A 17,275-nucleotide genomic window follows, 5' to 3' on the forward strand; every position below is an offset into this window, starting at 1 on the left:
CCCTTATAATCTAGTCTACTTGAAAGTTTCTTTCTAGGTTTTTCTATCTCCTTATAATGTCTGCAAGTTCTTAGCCCTCTCCTTTTGCCTTCTCACCTCCATTTGTTTGGTTAGTTGTGGAAATGTGCACTGCTCTATGCCCACTACACATTCCATAGTCTATGGCCCCTAGTCTACTGTTGCACAAGCGAGGGTGGCTACATTCCCATATGCAATGGAAATACTAGCCACCCTCTGCTTAGGTTAGCAATGCTGTGGGATAGAAATCATGCGAGTTCAGATGAACTCGCACGATTTCAATCCGACAATGCAGTCCAACTTCGAGGGGAGTCTTGATTCAGGTTCCTGTTCAGATGTCTATTGAAATTGCACCCAAAGTTGGCAAAAATAGTGAAGGAACTACTTTTGGGAATGATGCAAAGTCGGCATTGCACCGATTTGGACTGTGCTATTGCATGCCGAATCGGACCAATGTGAATCTAGGCTCTAACAGGAAGTTTGATCATAGAAGCAGAAAAAAAGGAATTAGGAGATTTGAAGGAGGCTGATGGCAGTAGATGGAAGAATATATACTTCAATCCTTTTTTTTTTTTTTAACACCAGAGTGTAGTGTCACTTTATAGAAGGAGGTTGGATCTGCTTGGATGGGTCATGTCTGTGTTCCAATCTGTTTTGTCTCTGAAACTTTCCATTGCCCATTCAAATCCATCTCTAAAATGGCATTGAGTTTGTAATTTATTTAACTCTGGTCCAGTACCCTTTCAGTGCCCCAGCAAAGTATTTGTGACCACAGTAGTAGAATCTGAAGAACATATCAAAATGTTCAGTCCCCTGCGATGTGCGGTAAGTCTCAACGTGTTATCTTGACATGTTAGTATATGTGGATAAGGATGAGCTCAGGCGTGTTCGCAACTCCATGTGCCCATGCCAGGAAGCTGACACTCCGCAGCGCTAATCACAGGTAGTGAGACATTTCTAGATTTGTGAAGCCACGGATCAGGAAATGTTCTCTATGTAGATAATGCACGGCTCGTTGCCCTCCAAAGACTGGGGATGTCCAAATGAACTGAAAGCATAGAAGAGCACAGAGGGCGTGTGGGCCTAGCGCATTATCTTCAATACATGCCGAATCTGAAAACTGTCTTGTAGCACCTTTCTGATCCAGTTATGTCACCTAAATAGCCATCTGTAATGACAGAATACACTAAAGCCCCGTACACATGATCGGAAATCCCACTAGCAAAAGTCAGATGAGAGCTTTTGGTCGGATATTCCAACCGTGTTTATGCTCCATCGGACTTTAGCTAGCGGAATTTCCATTAGCAAAAGATTGAGAGCAGGTTCTTTATAGTTCTGATGGGAAAAAGTTCTGATTGGAAATTCAGATCGTCTGTAGCAATTCCGATACGCAAAATTCCTATGCATGTTCGGAAACAATTCGCAACATGATCGGAAGCATTGAACTTTATTTTCTTGACGGTTGCAAGCCAAGCTTGAGTGGAATTTCCTCGGAAAAACCATCCAAGATTTTTCCAATGAAAACTCTGATCGTGTGTACGCGGCATAACTGTTAAAGATCAGTCCAAATGTAAAAGCACATATTAATACTTGACGGTGTGGGAAATATTGAAATGTACACTATATACACAAATTGAATTGGTGACAAAGCCCAGCAAATTAACTACAAATTACTTACCAGATGGTGCAGGTGCTGAGTGGTACTGAAACAGATGTCTCGCTCAAACTCCCATGTACACTGCCGGTGCTTGCAAAATATGATAAATATATCACATATCTGGTGGTACTGACCCAAACATAACCTTTCTTTGTGAGAGGGCTACAAATCAGCAAGAAGGTACTTAGCAATGAGTGACATTCTTTGACCCATAGCTTTAATTAATCCATTCTTCTGCCTATGAAATACACCTTCCTATCAGAACATTCAGCAAATTTACTACCGCATTTAGAATAGGAGGTTAACAGATCTGCTGCAATAGCGATGATTCGTTCACTGCTGGCGAGGAGCGGTATAATCGCTGCTCAGTAATACCAAAGTCTGGCCAAGCTCACAAGACTACAGGTGCATGCAATGCACAGTCATTAGAGAAAAATTGGTTAATCAAGCATCTGTCACTTGGTGCATTGAATGTGCCATTGTCCTCTAATAGTAGTTTATTGACTTCAGAACACGTTGGAGCCTGCTGGATAGTAGGGGGTGATGAAAGATTTCTTTTATCAAAAGGGATTTAGATTGGTCTGATTTGTGTATAAATAGTTTTGTGCAATTGTTTGTTTGCATAGTCATTGCAGTCAAATAATTGTTTAGCAATATTTTGTTTATTTCATTTGAACAATCTAATCAGCTGCCCTCACTTCCATACACAGAGGCAGTAAGGTGCATGTCCTGCTGATGGATGACTGCTCTGGCTGAGACTCAATCCGATTTAAACTCTGCAAGGCTAGGAAATAAATCTTCACTCTCTGTTCCTCAGCCTGTGTGTGTGAAAATGGCTTCCCTGCACTGTAAAAACATAAAGTATAAAACACAGAAGCATTCTTTGTACACCAGCATAGCATTGGTCTTTGCTTATCTCTGAGCTGGCAAGAAAATTGTCACAGACATAATGACAAATGTTTAATGTGGTGCAAAAGTCAGAAGTGATTGTAAAGCCTCATTTTTTTCTCAATAAAAATAACAAACATGTTATAATTACCTCCTCTATGCAGTGGATTTGCACAGGACAGCACAGATCCTACTTTTGCGGGTCCCTCTTCGTCTCTCCTGGCTCCTCCCTCCCATCGAGTGCCCCCACAACAAGAAGCTTGCTTTGGGGGCACCTGATCCGAGTCACAGCTCTGTGTGTCCATTCAGTCATTGAGCTGTGACGGGGCCTCGCCCCCTCTCTCTCCTGATTGGCTGACTGACATTTATTGACAGCAATGGGAGCCAATGGCACCGCTGCTGTGTCTCAGCCAATCAGGAGGGAGAGTCTCAGACATTGCTGGACAAAGATGGAGCTCAGGTAAGTATTGGGGGTGCTGGGTTGGCTGCTGCACACAGAGGGCTTTTTGTTTTAATGCATAGAATGCATTAAGATAAAAACCTTCTGGCTTTACAACTCCTTTAACCTCCTGCTGCCCACTTAACACTTATGTGCAGCAGCAAGAGAGAGTAGGCTCTAATGACAACACTTGCCACATATGCGTTCATGGAAGGTTGAGGTTTGTGTGCTGAGAGCACGCTCAATACATGCTCTCAGCATAGTGACCAAGCTGCCATAGACAGCTCTAGGTGTCTAGTCATGATTGGAGTTGGTGGGGTTTGCTTCCAATCAAGTGACCACTGTGTCGGCTAATCACAGTGGCCTTGTGATCAGGAAGTTTGTCCCACCCGGGCATCAAGGCCCAGTTAAAGGGATGCGGGGGTTGGGTGAGAAGGGGTTACCAAAACTGTTGTAATGCTTTCCTGAATAAGGTGCGGGACATTTAAAGGGTTCATGCACCAGAAAAGGATTGCAAATGCTTTATTGAATTTCCCCCTCTGTACCATTAACAATTCCCAAGTTTTTAAAGGATAAGTTCGCCAGAGATCTGTGAATGAATAAACTATAAATCTAAAGGACAAGACAAGTAAAGGCGCAAAAAGCCAAATATAATATTACCCAAAAACTGAGGACTGTCTACATAGAGACATATACAGTAGGGCTCTGTATATATTTATAATCTGGTCCACTGGTGTGTATTAGTCTTTTATGGAGAAGTTCCACATACAGGGCTGCCACCGTCGGGGAACTGAAACCAAGTTCCCAAGTTACTACAAGATACAAAAGAGGTGCAGATTTTTAAAAAAGTTTCACACATTTATTAATAAGCAAAAAGATTTGCACTCACATATTCCATGAACAAACGGGCATTAAAAATAGGGGTCATCTGATTCATTTCGTCATGTTTGTAATCCAGTCCGCAAATGTCCTCTTGCACCTCTAGGCGTCTCCACTGTTAGATGTTCAATTTTTGCCGGCTGTAGTGGACGCAGAGTGTGTAATCCTAAAGCGAGGCTTGGAACACTGTGGCAAGCAGGACACGCGGCTATCACGTCATTTCCTGGCGACGCGTTTCCTGAGCGCTCGGGTCATGGTGGAGGGACGACCGCGCTCCTTCATCAGGCCAATCAGCTGATTGGCCTGATGAAAGAGCGTGGTCGTCCCTTTTCCTCTTTTGTATCTTGTAGAAACTATAAATCTAATCTACCACTGCAACAGGCAGACTTCTAGTTTGAATGAGCTGCAAGCATGGCGACCCAAGTGCTCATAACTCATTCACTCTTCCTGCAGAGGTACAGACAGAGAGCTGCAGGAAGTGTCTCCAGGAGTCTGACGTAATAGAGTCACAATGGGTTCACCTCCAAAAACATGTGCATCTATCAACTTATCCTTTAAATTAAATAATTGTTTTCACCTTTTTTTTCATCCTTTGTTGCATACCAGTGTTGATCTACTGAAGCTTCCAGCAATGTCTGCATCATATTTCTGATGGTGGGTTATGATTATGTGGACTACAATTATGTCTATGTATTGTGTTTTGGAGTTACCACTGATAGAAAGAGACATTGGGCTACAGGGACAGAACAAATGTGTACATGCGGCTGATACCAGCTACAAATAAACTCCGCGCCACTTACTACAATCCTTTGTGATACAAAATTATAAATAATCTAATAATCAAACTAACAATGTGATAACCTTAAAGCTTCTCCCTGGAAAAGAACTATAATAAGAAACTTAATTCGCTGAAATATGGTGGCAGTAGGGGCGCTTGAAATTTACCTTACCTAAAATAAGTGAAAAAATATTAACATAGCAATCATACGTGATTTGGGTGATAAACAACCTCTCACCACACAATAATGACCAAATAACAATTGCAAAACTAAATAATTAAATAGTCCCAATTAGATAATGAAGAACAGCATATAACCAAAGTCCATGCAGTGATTGAGCTCTTCAAAAAAATTTGTGATAAACTTCGTCTATATTCATATGCCAGAATATAATAAGATCTTCTGAAATTAGTGAGAAATCCCTTCACCAAGACTTGGACACGAAAAACACCCAACCGTGAAGATACAGTCTATTTAATTAATTCGTTTTGCAATTGTTATTTGGTCATTATTGTGTGGTGAGAGGTTGTTTATCACCCAAATCACGTATGATTGCTATGTTAATATTTTTTCACTTATTTTAGGTAAGGTAAATTTCAAGTGCCCCTACTGCCACCATATTACAGGGACAGAATGCTGTAATGCCTGAATTAGGACCTTCATTGCAGAATCACTGGGTATTACCTAATAAAAGCAGCAGATGTAAAAATATTGTAATTATTTTTGAAATAATAAAAGTGTATATGATATTTTAGTGACATATATACTAAAAAAAAAAAAAAAAATATATATATATATATATATATATATATATATATATATATATATATATATATATATATATATATATATAATGTAGTGTATATGACCAAACAAAACTAACAATATTGGGCTTTCAAAATCTTATTCTAGGACCCTATTTGGGGTTCCAACCATCAAGTTGGGCAACTTTGTTGTAAGTCAGGGTTTTTCAAATGTGCTCTGAAAGAAATAAGGTGTAGCTATAAAAGCCAAAACAAATTCACCCAGTGAAGTGTTAGCATTCAGGCTGGGTATATACTAGTGCGAATTTCATGCGGGTTTCACCCGTATGTTTTCTGGTCCATTTTCAGGTCCGAATTCAGCACTGTCCCTAGCTGAATTCATCCTTTCTATTAGTCCTGGTGACCATTGTTATCGAGACAGAAAATGATGGAAAATATGAAGTTTTACAGTTGTCACCAAAGCAGGAATTAAGCGAAAATGTTCCACCGAAGGTCTCTGTTCTGATGGCACATTTCTTATCCCTTGTACACACGATCGGAGATTCTGACGGAATGTGTCTGATCGGAGCGTTTTGTTGGATATTCCGACTGTGTGTGGTCTGAATCGGACTGTTTCCGTCGGAATATCCATCGGACCAAATTTTGCAACTTGCCGGAAATATTTTCCGACAAAATGCTCCGATCGGACATACTCCGATCATGTGTAGCGAATTTTGATCGGACCAAGTGCCACGCATGCTCAGATCAAATTCCTACATAAAAGCTATTGGCTACTAGCCTGAACATAGTCCCGTCGTAACGAAATAACGTCATCACGTTCTGAACGATCGGACATTCCGACAACTTCGTCCGACCGTGTGTATACAACAGACTCGGACAAAATCCGTCGGACAAAATCCGACGGATTTGGTTGTCGGAATCTCCGACCGTGTGTACAAGGGCTAAGAGGGGAATGGCCCTTTCTTAGTAGAGATATCCTGTTTCTTCCTGTTTTGATTCTGAAATAAAAGGAAAAGAAAAATCTCCCCAACAGGAAAAAGAGAGAAAAACATAAGATTTTAGATTGCATTTCTTATTCATATATCTTTTTTTTTTTTACTCTTTTTGTCTGCGTCCGGATCTGTTTGCCCCAAGCATGTTTGAATCAATTTACTGTTGAATGACTCACGACCTCTGTTGGAAGTCTATTACAAGCATCAACTACTATTTTGTTAAAATAATGCTTTCTAAGATTCATTGTGAACTTTCTGCCTGCTAGTTGAGGTCATGTCCCTGTGTTCTTCACCTTGGCTTCATATTAAATGTACTGCCTTCCTAAACTTTATTCACCCCCTTGATGTACACCCCTTTGAAGTTTATACATACACTTTAAATTAAACTTTGCACTGTTCTACCCAAAAACTAAAACTTTGGCTGGAGTTAAGCTTTAGGTTGTGATTAAATAATACAGCTGTTTGAATACCTGCAAGTCTGAAAAACATGTCTTCTAATGCACACACGGTCGGATTTTCAGATGGAAAATGTTCGATGGGAGCTTTTTGTCGGAAATTCTGACCGTATGTAGGCTCCATCGGACATTTTCCATCGGAATTTCCGACACACAAAATTTGAGATCTGGATCTCAAATTTTCCGACAACAAAATCCGTTGTCAGAAATTCCGATCGTGTGTACACAATTCTGACGCACAAAGTTCTACGCATGCTCGGAATCAAGCAGAAGAGCCTCACTGGCTATTGAACTTCAATTTTCTCGGCTTGTCGTACGTCACCACATTCTTGACATTCAGAATTTCTGACAACATTGTGTGACCATGTGTATGCAAGACAAGTTTGAGCCAACAACCGTCGGAAAAAAAACATGGATTTTGTTGTCGGAATGTCCGATCGTGTGTACGCGTCATTAGGCTGCATTCACACCTGAGAGTTTTGTGAATGCATGCAAAAAAAACATGTCCCATTTGCCATTTTTTTTTTATAGCCATCCCAAATACAGCAAGCAGACTCACATTTTTTGCATGGAAAAATGCACGACAAATTACTTAAACCACACAGTTAAAAAAATGTGGGAAGCCCAATGCTGAAAAAGCTGCAAAAACAACTTTGACATGTTTGTCATGCATAGGGCAGTCCATCAAAATGAATGGGCTGCCCTATATGTGTACAGCAAAAACGTGCACAAATTGAGCATAAACATGCAACTGCATGATGCCTGCACTAGTGTGAATATGGTCTTAGTAATATGTTAGGACAGGTTGGGAAAACAGCAAAGCTGGGCATATACAGCTGGACCGCTGGTCATGTTTTACCGAATGTGTGTTTCTTATCTTTTGGAAGAAATTGTTATTTTATACCATTTAATATGCAGAATAGCAAAACTTTTTCAAACCATGCACAAAAAAATATTGTTTGTTGTAAAAATACGTAATATTTCATCTGTCTTTCTTGTCACTCATATATTCTCATTAAAATGATTTCATAAACATCATTTATAAACAGTCTCTTCAGACGCCAAAGCACTCGGTCTTAAAATACACCATTAAAAAAACATTATAAAACAATAACTTGGAGCGGCAATGCTACTACATTACTGATAATAACATGTTTTGTGTACAAAGTTGTTGTGCACTTAACAATCTGATTGACCGACAACTTCAGAAAGCTTCAGAAATCAGCTTCAGGACCCATAGAATATGTTGAAGAAAGTTCTTGTTTTTTCCAATTAAAATTCCAATACAATCATATAAAAATGAATTTGCCATAATAGGTATAATACGTCAACACAGTTTGTTTATCAACTTGTGCTTGATTATTGTATATCACTTAGTTGGGCTGCTTACCCTGAAAAAAATGGTAGTCAGGTGAATAATCTTTCACAATTGCCCTGTATGAGAGTATGCATTAAAAATAACATTGTCTTTGCTGTCCAATTTTCTGAATTACACTTCACATGAAACCCTTCTGTTCTGACTGTTAACCATACACTTTGTACTTTGACCGCTGCTTTAGTTTTGCAGTAAATATGCCCACACAAGAGCCTATTATCAACTGGAAAAGGTCTCTGTAGACCTAATTTGATCACAACAGGAACCTATATGGCAAGATTCCAACATTGCCATTGGGGTAAAACGTGGGCCATAAGGTCATTACATGTTTGGCTTTGTTTGCTCACCCCCAACCAGTGTACACAATGATTCAACTTTTCAGTCTACGCCAAACATATCAGATTGCCTAACTCCGAGTGCAAGTCAGAACATGCAGTTCAACTTTTGTTTGTGCATCTGTCTATTTTGCTAACGGTGCTGAGAGGATATAACATCTAACCATAGTATATTCTTTTCATAGAATTTAAACAACTATATTCTATTTTTGTATCTGTATTTAGCACAAACCTGTATATATAGATTCGAAAGGGGCAGCGTCTTGCGTACTGTCTAACTGAAAACGCATTTCGAGATAAAATCCAAGCACAGGTATTTCATACATATTGTATTATTCCTGTACGTGCTCATTATTGCAAGGTCATTGATATTGCATTAATCATTGAGCCTGTACTATCTTGGGTTGATTGTGTTTACTTTTGATTATGTTGTAGCAAGTAATATCATCACCAATTACACAGCAGTGCACATGAGAGCTCTGCTATCTTGCTTTTTTTTTAATTTTTATTTGTGTGACCTAATACATACACATGTCTAGAAAAAATGTGTGCTGTGTATGACCTTGTACTTGATATTAAATGTTTACAAATGCTTTCTGCCTTCAATTGACCATAAATGGATTGAAATTCAGCTAGTTCAGCAGAGTTCAGCCACATTTTGATGTATGGGTTAGCTAGTTGTGCCATTCAATCAGTACCATTGGCTATAGCCAACAACACTTATTGTATTCTGCCATCAGGGAAGACTCCCTGCCAGCAAAACACAATAGTGCAGTGGGAAGGATTGCCCCATCAGCACTTAGCGTTCAGCGAAAAAAAAAATGTGTAATGTATGGCCTTCCTAAGAGAAAACACCACAAGATGCTTGCTACCGACAATATTCATACCTTATTACTATGCCATTCATTTAATTTAACTTTAATGCCGGGGGCCTGACTTTTTCTTGAATCCTTGGCCAAAGCCAAATATAGTTTGTGTTCCCTTAGGCCGGCTGGTCAACACAACATAAAAAAAAACCTTATAAATGGATTGATCTAATTAATTGGAAGAAATGCACATACCTGCTCTGAATAAAGGCAGTTGTCACATGATCTACTGACCACTGGGTAGTTTTTTTGACCTTCAAACATGACTACCTTCTCTGTTGTAATCACCACTCTTTCCTAACACATTGGTTCTGTGCCATGGTATATAAGCAGACAGGCAGAAAGAAAATTGTTCTCAAATAAATGTAAGGAGATGGTACCTGTTAAACATTTTGTCCACACATCTAACAGCTTACTACATTTGATTCCAGTCAGCTAGGATACTGATAAACTGTTAATAAGCTGCCATCTTACTTTTGTGATCTGCCCTCAAATCCAGGATTGTTCATTACTAAGCCTGCACATTGCCAACTCGCTTCGGTAGCCAGTCAAGACATTCTCATTGGACAGGGAGATGGTAGTTGGTGACATGACTGGAGGTAAGGAGGGTCAGACAGACATACTGTAGATGGAACTTCTAAACCATCCCCACTCCACATAGAGCTTAAACAGTTTTGGCTAGAGTTGGCTTTAAGGCAGAACCGCAGGCAAATAGACATGCACATATTCAGACTCCCTTACCAGTAGTAAGGGAGTTGTGTCAGTTGTCATTTTGGACATTCAATTACTGTGCTCATTCACAGCTAAGTGAATGAGCATGTTCTGATTTATTTTTCCAAATATAATATTATACAATGTTTTTTTTCTTCACTGCAAAATGTTTGTTTGCTTATGGGGAAAAAAGAGGGGGAGTATAGTGGTGCTTAGAGAGAAACGTATGGTGGGGAGCGAGGCTATAAGTTAAAGTGGTTATATAGGGCTCCTGATGATAAAATCCAGTGGTTGGGGGGACTTAGACCCTGGAGAATTTCAGTTTGAGCGCGAATGGGTTAAGAACAAGTTCAGATGCGCTCTAGAGTTGAAGCCAGCTGTGGATGAGGGAGCAACTCTGTAGATATCTGTAGATATAGAATAGGGAGACACAGCTGCACGCATCTGAGTGCAGTATGTTTGAACAAGTAAATGATAAATGTATTCAAGTTAAAAATTCAACTCACAGAGTAAGGGGTTAAAAGCTGGCTAGGCACAAGGGAGGCCTCGCTGTTTGTCATGGTCCAGATAGCTGGCGATGTTGGTCGCTGCTGCTGTCTCGACTCCGAGTCAAGCTGGTAGTCATCTCCTCGTCAGCTGTGATGTCACTGGAAGTGGGACATGGGGCCGTCAGGCACGCATTTGGAGCGTGCGCTCCTGTGATCAGCCTTAGAAACCTCTGAAGTTAGTGAGACAACAGCAGCACCCCACACCGCCGGCTATATGGACCAGGACAAAAAAAGGCTTACCTTGTGACTAGCCTGCTTTTAACTCCTTGCTCTATGAGTTGGATTTTTAACTTGAATAAATGTATCATTTACTTGTTCTAACATACTGCACTCAGATGAGCGCTGCTGTGTCTCCCTTATTCTATTGATTGCTTATAGCACTGCTCAAGGTAGAGATAAAGGCACATTCCTGTGTCCCAGAACATGGGGCGCAGGCTTGTCCCGGTACCAATCCAGGGGGTTAGTAAATTTAAAAAATGAAAGGCTCACCACTACTCCCAACCAGCCCAGGCGAATAAACGGCCTCAGTATACATGTCTCCACCAAACCACACACCCTAAATTAAGCCGGGGTGAAATGCATCAGGGTCTGATGGGGAAATGTAGGCTGAGGCAACTCTTCATTGTGTATTCATCTGGGCTAGTCAGGAGTAGTGGTGATCCTTTCCTCTTTACAATGTTTTATTCATGCTTCGGACAGAATGGAGAGTGTAGGAAAGGGTTACAGTTTTTTATTGTTGATTGAATTTTAAAAAGCCTTGAAAGAATAGTGTGCATAAAAAAGTCTATTGCTTGAACAATGCCTAGCTTACTTGGGTCACATTAGGATAACCCCATTACGGCTTGAAGGCCAATTAAGTAAATGCCAATGGGCCATGTAGGATTAATAAGCCAAGAACTTTCAAAGTCAAGATTTACTGGCATCTACACATGTTTTAGCAGAATCATTAACAAATACATGTCTAATGTTCAGCTGGCTTGGAATATAACCAAAATAATTAGCTAAATCTTTAAGAAATTAAAAGATATTTGACAATCGTATGTTTGAAATATTACCATGGTAGCTTAGGAGGGTGTTTGACAGGTTCAGGAGTACTGCTGCTTTGTAAACCAAGAGAAAATCTCCCCAATATGGGCTCTGTAATAAAACCCGATAGAGGTTTTAACTTTATCACACTACACTAAAATTAAATAAAAAGAGTTGGCTAGATTTGGACTTTAAAGGTCTTTAAGTTATGTTCTCATGAAGCATTCTGGAAAAAAAAACATCTTTATAATATCAGTATTGCATGTACTGACCTTTTTGGGGTTGGTAAACTGTCACTTAATTAAGAGTACTTTGATTTTGCAAAGGGGCATTAAGTTAAAAACTGCTCAAAATGATAGCTGAACTATATGATCCAATGCGTGAGGACATCTGGCCACCTCTATAAGCTTGTTGGACATCCTATTCCAAAAAGTACTAATATACAGTTGCCCCACCTCCTACAGTTACTACAACCTACACTTTTTTGGGAAGTCTTTCTGCAAGATTTTGGAGTCTGGCCGTGAGTATTTTAACACATTCAGCTAAATGAGCATTTGTGAGGTCAGATACTGATGTTCACCTGTTACTTAATTAGTGTTTAATAAGCTTGAGGTCAGGGGTCTGTGTCAGCTACACAAGTTCCTCTACACCACTTAGATCAAACCATGGACCTGCTTTGTGCATAAAGACAGTCATGCAGCAACAGAAAAGGGCCCAGCCCGAACTGTTGCTATAAGGCTGGAAACTCACAGTTCTTTCAAATATTTTTTAATGTAATTTTTTTTCTACAGTTCCCTCTGATAAATCACAGTAAGCTCCCCAGTGAATGCCTTTTTTTATGTGCTGTATAATAGCTTACTTCAGAGTGCCATTTGGTACTCAGCTGACTGCCTGCTTGTCTCCTCTCCCAATGCGATAGCTGCAGGGGGAGGTGCTGGGAAACCCCTGCTGACGTCAGCCGAGAAGAGGAGAAGAGGGGGAAGACCATGGGCAGTCACATGAGTGCTGAACGGCCCTCTGAAGTAAGCTATTATACAGCACATTTTTTTAAAATACATTCACGGGGGAGCTTACTGTTCTATGTCAGAGGCAACTATATTGTGTTTTTTTAGAGCAGGAGATGATCGGGGCACTGTGAGGCAGAGAGGGGAATGGTGAAAGGAGGGGGGAGAGCACACAGGAGATGCAGAGCAGGCGACAGGTAACAGAGGCATGTACTGACTTCGTTGTAAGAGCTCAGCAGCCCTGATACATGGGAGTCAGTGCAGAGATGGGAGGGTAGAAACTGGCAGGATCAGCCAGGTTTTTTAGGTGCTAAAGGGGGCCAAATGACACAGCACAAGCACTGTGCTGTATAACATGCTGATGCAGCATTAAGGCCGGGTTCACACTGGTACTACAAGACAGTCATACCACTTTGGATCCGACATGCGTCCAACTTCAATGAACAGGGATCCAACTTTGATCCCTGACAATACCAGGCACTGTGTCTGGTATGAATCTTTAGGGGGAACTCCACGCAAAATGTTAAAAAAAGCGGCATGGGTTCCCCCTCCAAGAGCATACCAGGCCCTTTGGTCTGGTATTGATTTTAAGGGGAACCCCTACACCAAAAATACGGCATGGAGGTCCCCACAAAATCCATACCAGACCTTTATCCAAGCACACAGCCCAGCAGGTCAGGAAAGAGGGTGGGGACGAGCGTGCACCCCCCTCCTGAACCGTACCGGGATGAATGCCCTCAACATGGGGGGGTTGGGTGCTTTGGGGCATGGGAGGCCCTGGTCCCCCCACTCCAAAACATCTTGCCCCCATGTTGATGGAAACAAGGACCTCTTCCCGACAACCATGGCCGTTGGTTGCCGGGGTCTGTGGGCAGGGAGCTTATCGAAATCTGGAAGCCTCATTTAACAAGGGGTCCCCCATCCTATGTGAATGAGTATGGGGTACATTGTACCGCTACCCATTCACCTAAAAAAATTGTTGAAAATAAAACACACTACACATGTTTTTAAAGTATTTTATTATGGGAGCTCCGTTGTCTCTTCCTATCTCCTCCCCCTCTCCAGCTCTTCTGTGTCTTCCGCTGACGTCTTCTGCCTCTGGCAGTTCTAATCCCCTCTCCGGTTCTTCTCTGCTCTCTCTCTCTGGTTCTTCTCCCTCTGTCTGCTATCTTCTGCTGGGTCTTCTCTACTGTCTTTTTGCTCTTTTGCTCACTCTTTTGCCCGGTCTTCTCCGCTGTCTTCTCCCTCTGTTCTTCTTCGTATGTTGACTCGATGCTCTCTCCCGCTCTAATGCCGGGTGCATGGTGTGCCACTATTTATATTGGCATGGGTCATGGTCATCAGGGGCACGCCTCTTATGATTTCACCGCCCATCATGCCCTGGGCAGTGATGTCATAAGGGACGGGGCCTCAGGATGATGTCACATGGTGACCCAACCCCATGTCAATATAAGTAGTGGCACACTGCGCACCCGGCATTAAAGTGGGAGACAGCATGAAGTCAACATCTGAAGAAGAACAAAAGGAGAAGACAGAGGAGAAGACCGGACAAAAGAGTGAACAAAAGAGTGAGAAGACAGTGGAGGAGACAGCAGAGGAGACCCGATAGAAGACAAAGGGAGAAGAGCCAGAGAGGGGAGAAGAATTCGGAAGAGATGCTTGTGCTGCTTAATAAATTACTTTAAAAACCTGTGTACTGTGTTTTGTTTTTGACACTTTTTTTTAGGTGAATGGGTAGGGGTACGATATACCCCATACTCATTCACATAGAGTGGGGGGCAGGGATCTGGAGCCCCCCTTGTTAAAGGGGGCTTTCAGATTCCAATAAGCCCCCGCCCACAGACACCAACAACCAAAGGCCAGGGTTATCGGGAAGAGGCCCTTATCCTCATCAACATGTGGACAAGGGGCTTTGGGGTGGGGGGGGCGCACCCACCACCCCATGTTGAGGGCCTGGTACGGTTCGGGGGGGGGGCGCTCGCCCGTCTCCATCCCCTTTCCTGACCTTCCGGGCTGCGTGCTCAGATAAGGGTCTGGTATGGATTTTTACCCCATGCAATTTTTTTCAGTGTGGGGGTTCCCCTTAAAATCCATACCAGACCAAAGGGCCATTTTTTTTTTTTGGCATGGAGTTCCCTTTCAAAATCATCAGAGCACAAGTCGAATTCGAAAGTCGTATCAGTTAAGACAGCGATCTGACTTTTGCCCGACTTCAGTGATATTCATTGGGCTGAAGTAGGATCAAAGTCGGACCAAAGTAGTGCAGGGAGCATTTTCAAAGCCGGACCGACTTCTGTCGGACCAGTTAAGACGGCTCCCATAGGGAAACATTGATTTTCACACGTTATGCGACATGAGCTCCCAATGTCGGAGTGTTTGTTGTACCAGTGTGAACCCGGCCTAATAGCACTGGAAACACTCAAACTCATAAATTAGCCATATCATGTAAGTGTCAATATTTCTTTGTACTCGCAGACATTTTTTGTTTGTTTTTTTATTACAGAATAACAGAAATTGCTTTTCTGCAGCTTCTCCGTTGAAGTATATTGAACTTTTCAACGTTAAGCGTTGAAAAAGGTCCTGGACCCTTTCCAGCAGCTGAACTGTAGTGCGTTTCTGAAAAAAAACATCAAAAAACACATGGGTGGGAACCAGATCTAAGCCCTTGTACACACGGTCGGACATTCCGACGGAAAATGTCCGATCGGACCGTGTTATCGGATAATCCGACCGTGTGTGGGCTCCATCGGACTGTTTCTGTCAGGATATCCGACCAACAAAGTTTTAGAGCAGGGCTATAAAATTTTCCGACAACATGATCCGATCGGACTTTGTCCGATCGTGTGTAGAGAATTCCGATCGGACAAAGTGCCACGCATGTTCAGATCAAATTCCTAGACCAAAGCTATTGGCTACTAGCCTGAACGTAGTCCCATCGTAACGAAATAACGTCCTCACGTTCTGAACGATCGGATTGTCCGACAACTTTGTCCGACCGTGTGTAGGCAACAGTTTCAGACAAAATCTGTCAGACAAAATCCAACGGATTTGGTTGTCAGAATGTCCGACCGTGTGTACAAGGGCTAAGACATTTAGTAACATAATGTGGGTAAAAAAATAAATAAAAATTAAATAACCAATGTACCATCATTCTTCTGGTCAAACAGAATATTGCCATTTATTTATTATATTTCTTACATGTGATTAAATGCACTGTATCCGTGGCTCTTTATGCACTGTATCCGTGGCTCTTTTAACCAGATTTGAATATATTGTAATAATACACTTTTTTTACTTTATTTTTTTCTAAATTTGATGTTGAGCTATTTATGGCACCGTAATAATCCCCTCCTTGCTGCCTCTTTTTGTATTCATTCATTGGGATGAGGTGCCTTATTTACTAAGGACATACCAGCCACATTTTTTTTCTTTTCTTGCATAATAGTAGGTGTAACCCATGCGATTGACTGCTGTGACTTTTTGAAGCTGTGTCATCAGTAAACAGAGCTATGCGCAACAACTGGATGGCTTCTGTTTACTTCTTAATCTTCGGTTCTTTTCAAATGTTCGTTTATACACTCATTACTGTTATTCCTATTACTCAGAGAGAATATATAGATATATGTGCTGCTAGAAGGTATTTAGATGGTGTAACATTGGGAAAGCAGGCCATGAAGTGATAGGGAGGAACCAACGTGCCTGCGTGATGTATGCTTCCAGAAAACCATTTGCAGTAATGTTTTCTTTTTATCTGAAAGTGCTCTTTTCATATTCTTAACAATAAAGAGTCTGATTGTGTCATTTCTCTTCTCCAGGATTTTCCATTCTCCAGGCCATTATGGAGGCAGCCGTACAGAACAACTGGCAAGTGACAGCCCGATCGGTAGGGAATATAAAAGATGTTCAGGAATATAAACGCATCATAGAGGAAATGGACAGACGTCAGGAGAAAAGATTTGTAATAGACTGTGAAGTTGAGAGAATAAATACAATTTTGGAGCAGGTACACCTGTTTTTTTTTTTAATTTCATTATTTTATTTTTTTTCAATCATTCTGAACACAAGTATAAGAGGTACCAATGTTTACTTTTCCTATACACTTTAGATGTTGTTCACTTACAGATGTTTTTATTCTTTCTTGAAAAAAGGGAAAAAATTAAGGCACCATTAAATGATGAATGTTTCTGTGTTAAATATAAGATGGAGTTGTGGAGGTGTTTATCCCCTTCCCGCGGAGCGTATGCAGATGTGCGTACTCAGCTTCCGGGGGGTATACCGGGATGATGCCCGCACCTGCAGGCATCATCCCGGTACCGTTTTTTCCAGCGGGCGATTGGCTATCCAGCCATAACAACCGATGCGGCTAAAAGCCGCTTGGCTGTTGTGCCGGAGGAGCGGGAGGGGACGTCCCCTCCTCTCGCCGCCTCCCGCTGCTGTTACCGGTGCTCCCGCTCGATCGGGAGCACCGATTCCACATCCGCTGCCTCCGGCTGCTGGGGAGGAACCTATCCTAATAGTAAACACGAAAGCGACGTCATG

The 17,275-nt window shown here is 41.6% G+C and overlaps 1 protein-coding gene across 4 annotated transcripts in view; it reads left to right on the forward strand.

Annotated features, from left to right (window-relative positions):
- The window catches only part of GRIA3 (glutamate ionotropic receptor AMPA type subunit 3), a 388,948-nt gene that overhangs the window by 238,767 nt on the left and 132,906 nt on the right, over positions 1 to 17,275 (forward strand). For all 4 annotated transcript variants that reach the window (XR_013272428.1, XR_013272422.1, XM_077478276.1 and 1 more), the window contains exon 4: positions 16,552 to 16,739. Coding sequence is in view for 2 of the 4 variants with exons in the window: in XM_077478276.1 (XP_077334402.1) it covers positions 16,552 to 16,739 (188 nt within the window). In the remaining 2 variants the exon portion in view is untranslated. The remainder of the gene's footprint in view (positions 1 to 16,551; positions 16,740 to 17,275) is intronic.

This window comes from Lithobates pipiens, unplaced genomic scaffold (genome assembly GCF_037356315.1).
Source record: "Lithobates pipiens isolate NorthernLeopardFrog02 unplaced genomic scaffold, aLitPip1_a1.2 Scaffold_1, whole genome shotgun sequence".
Classification (NCBI taxonomy): domain Eukaryota; kingdom Metazoa; phylum Chordata; class Amphibia; order Anura; family Ranidae; genus Lithobates; species Lithobates pipiens.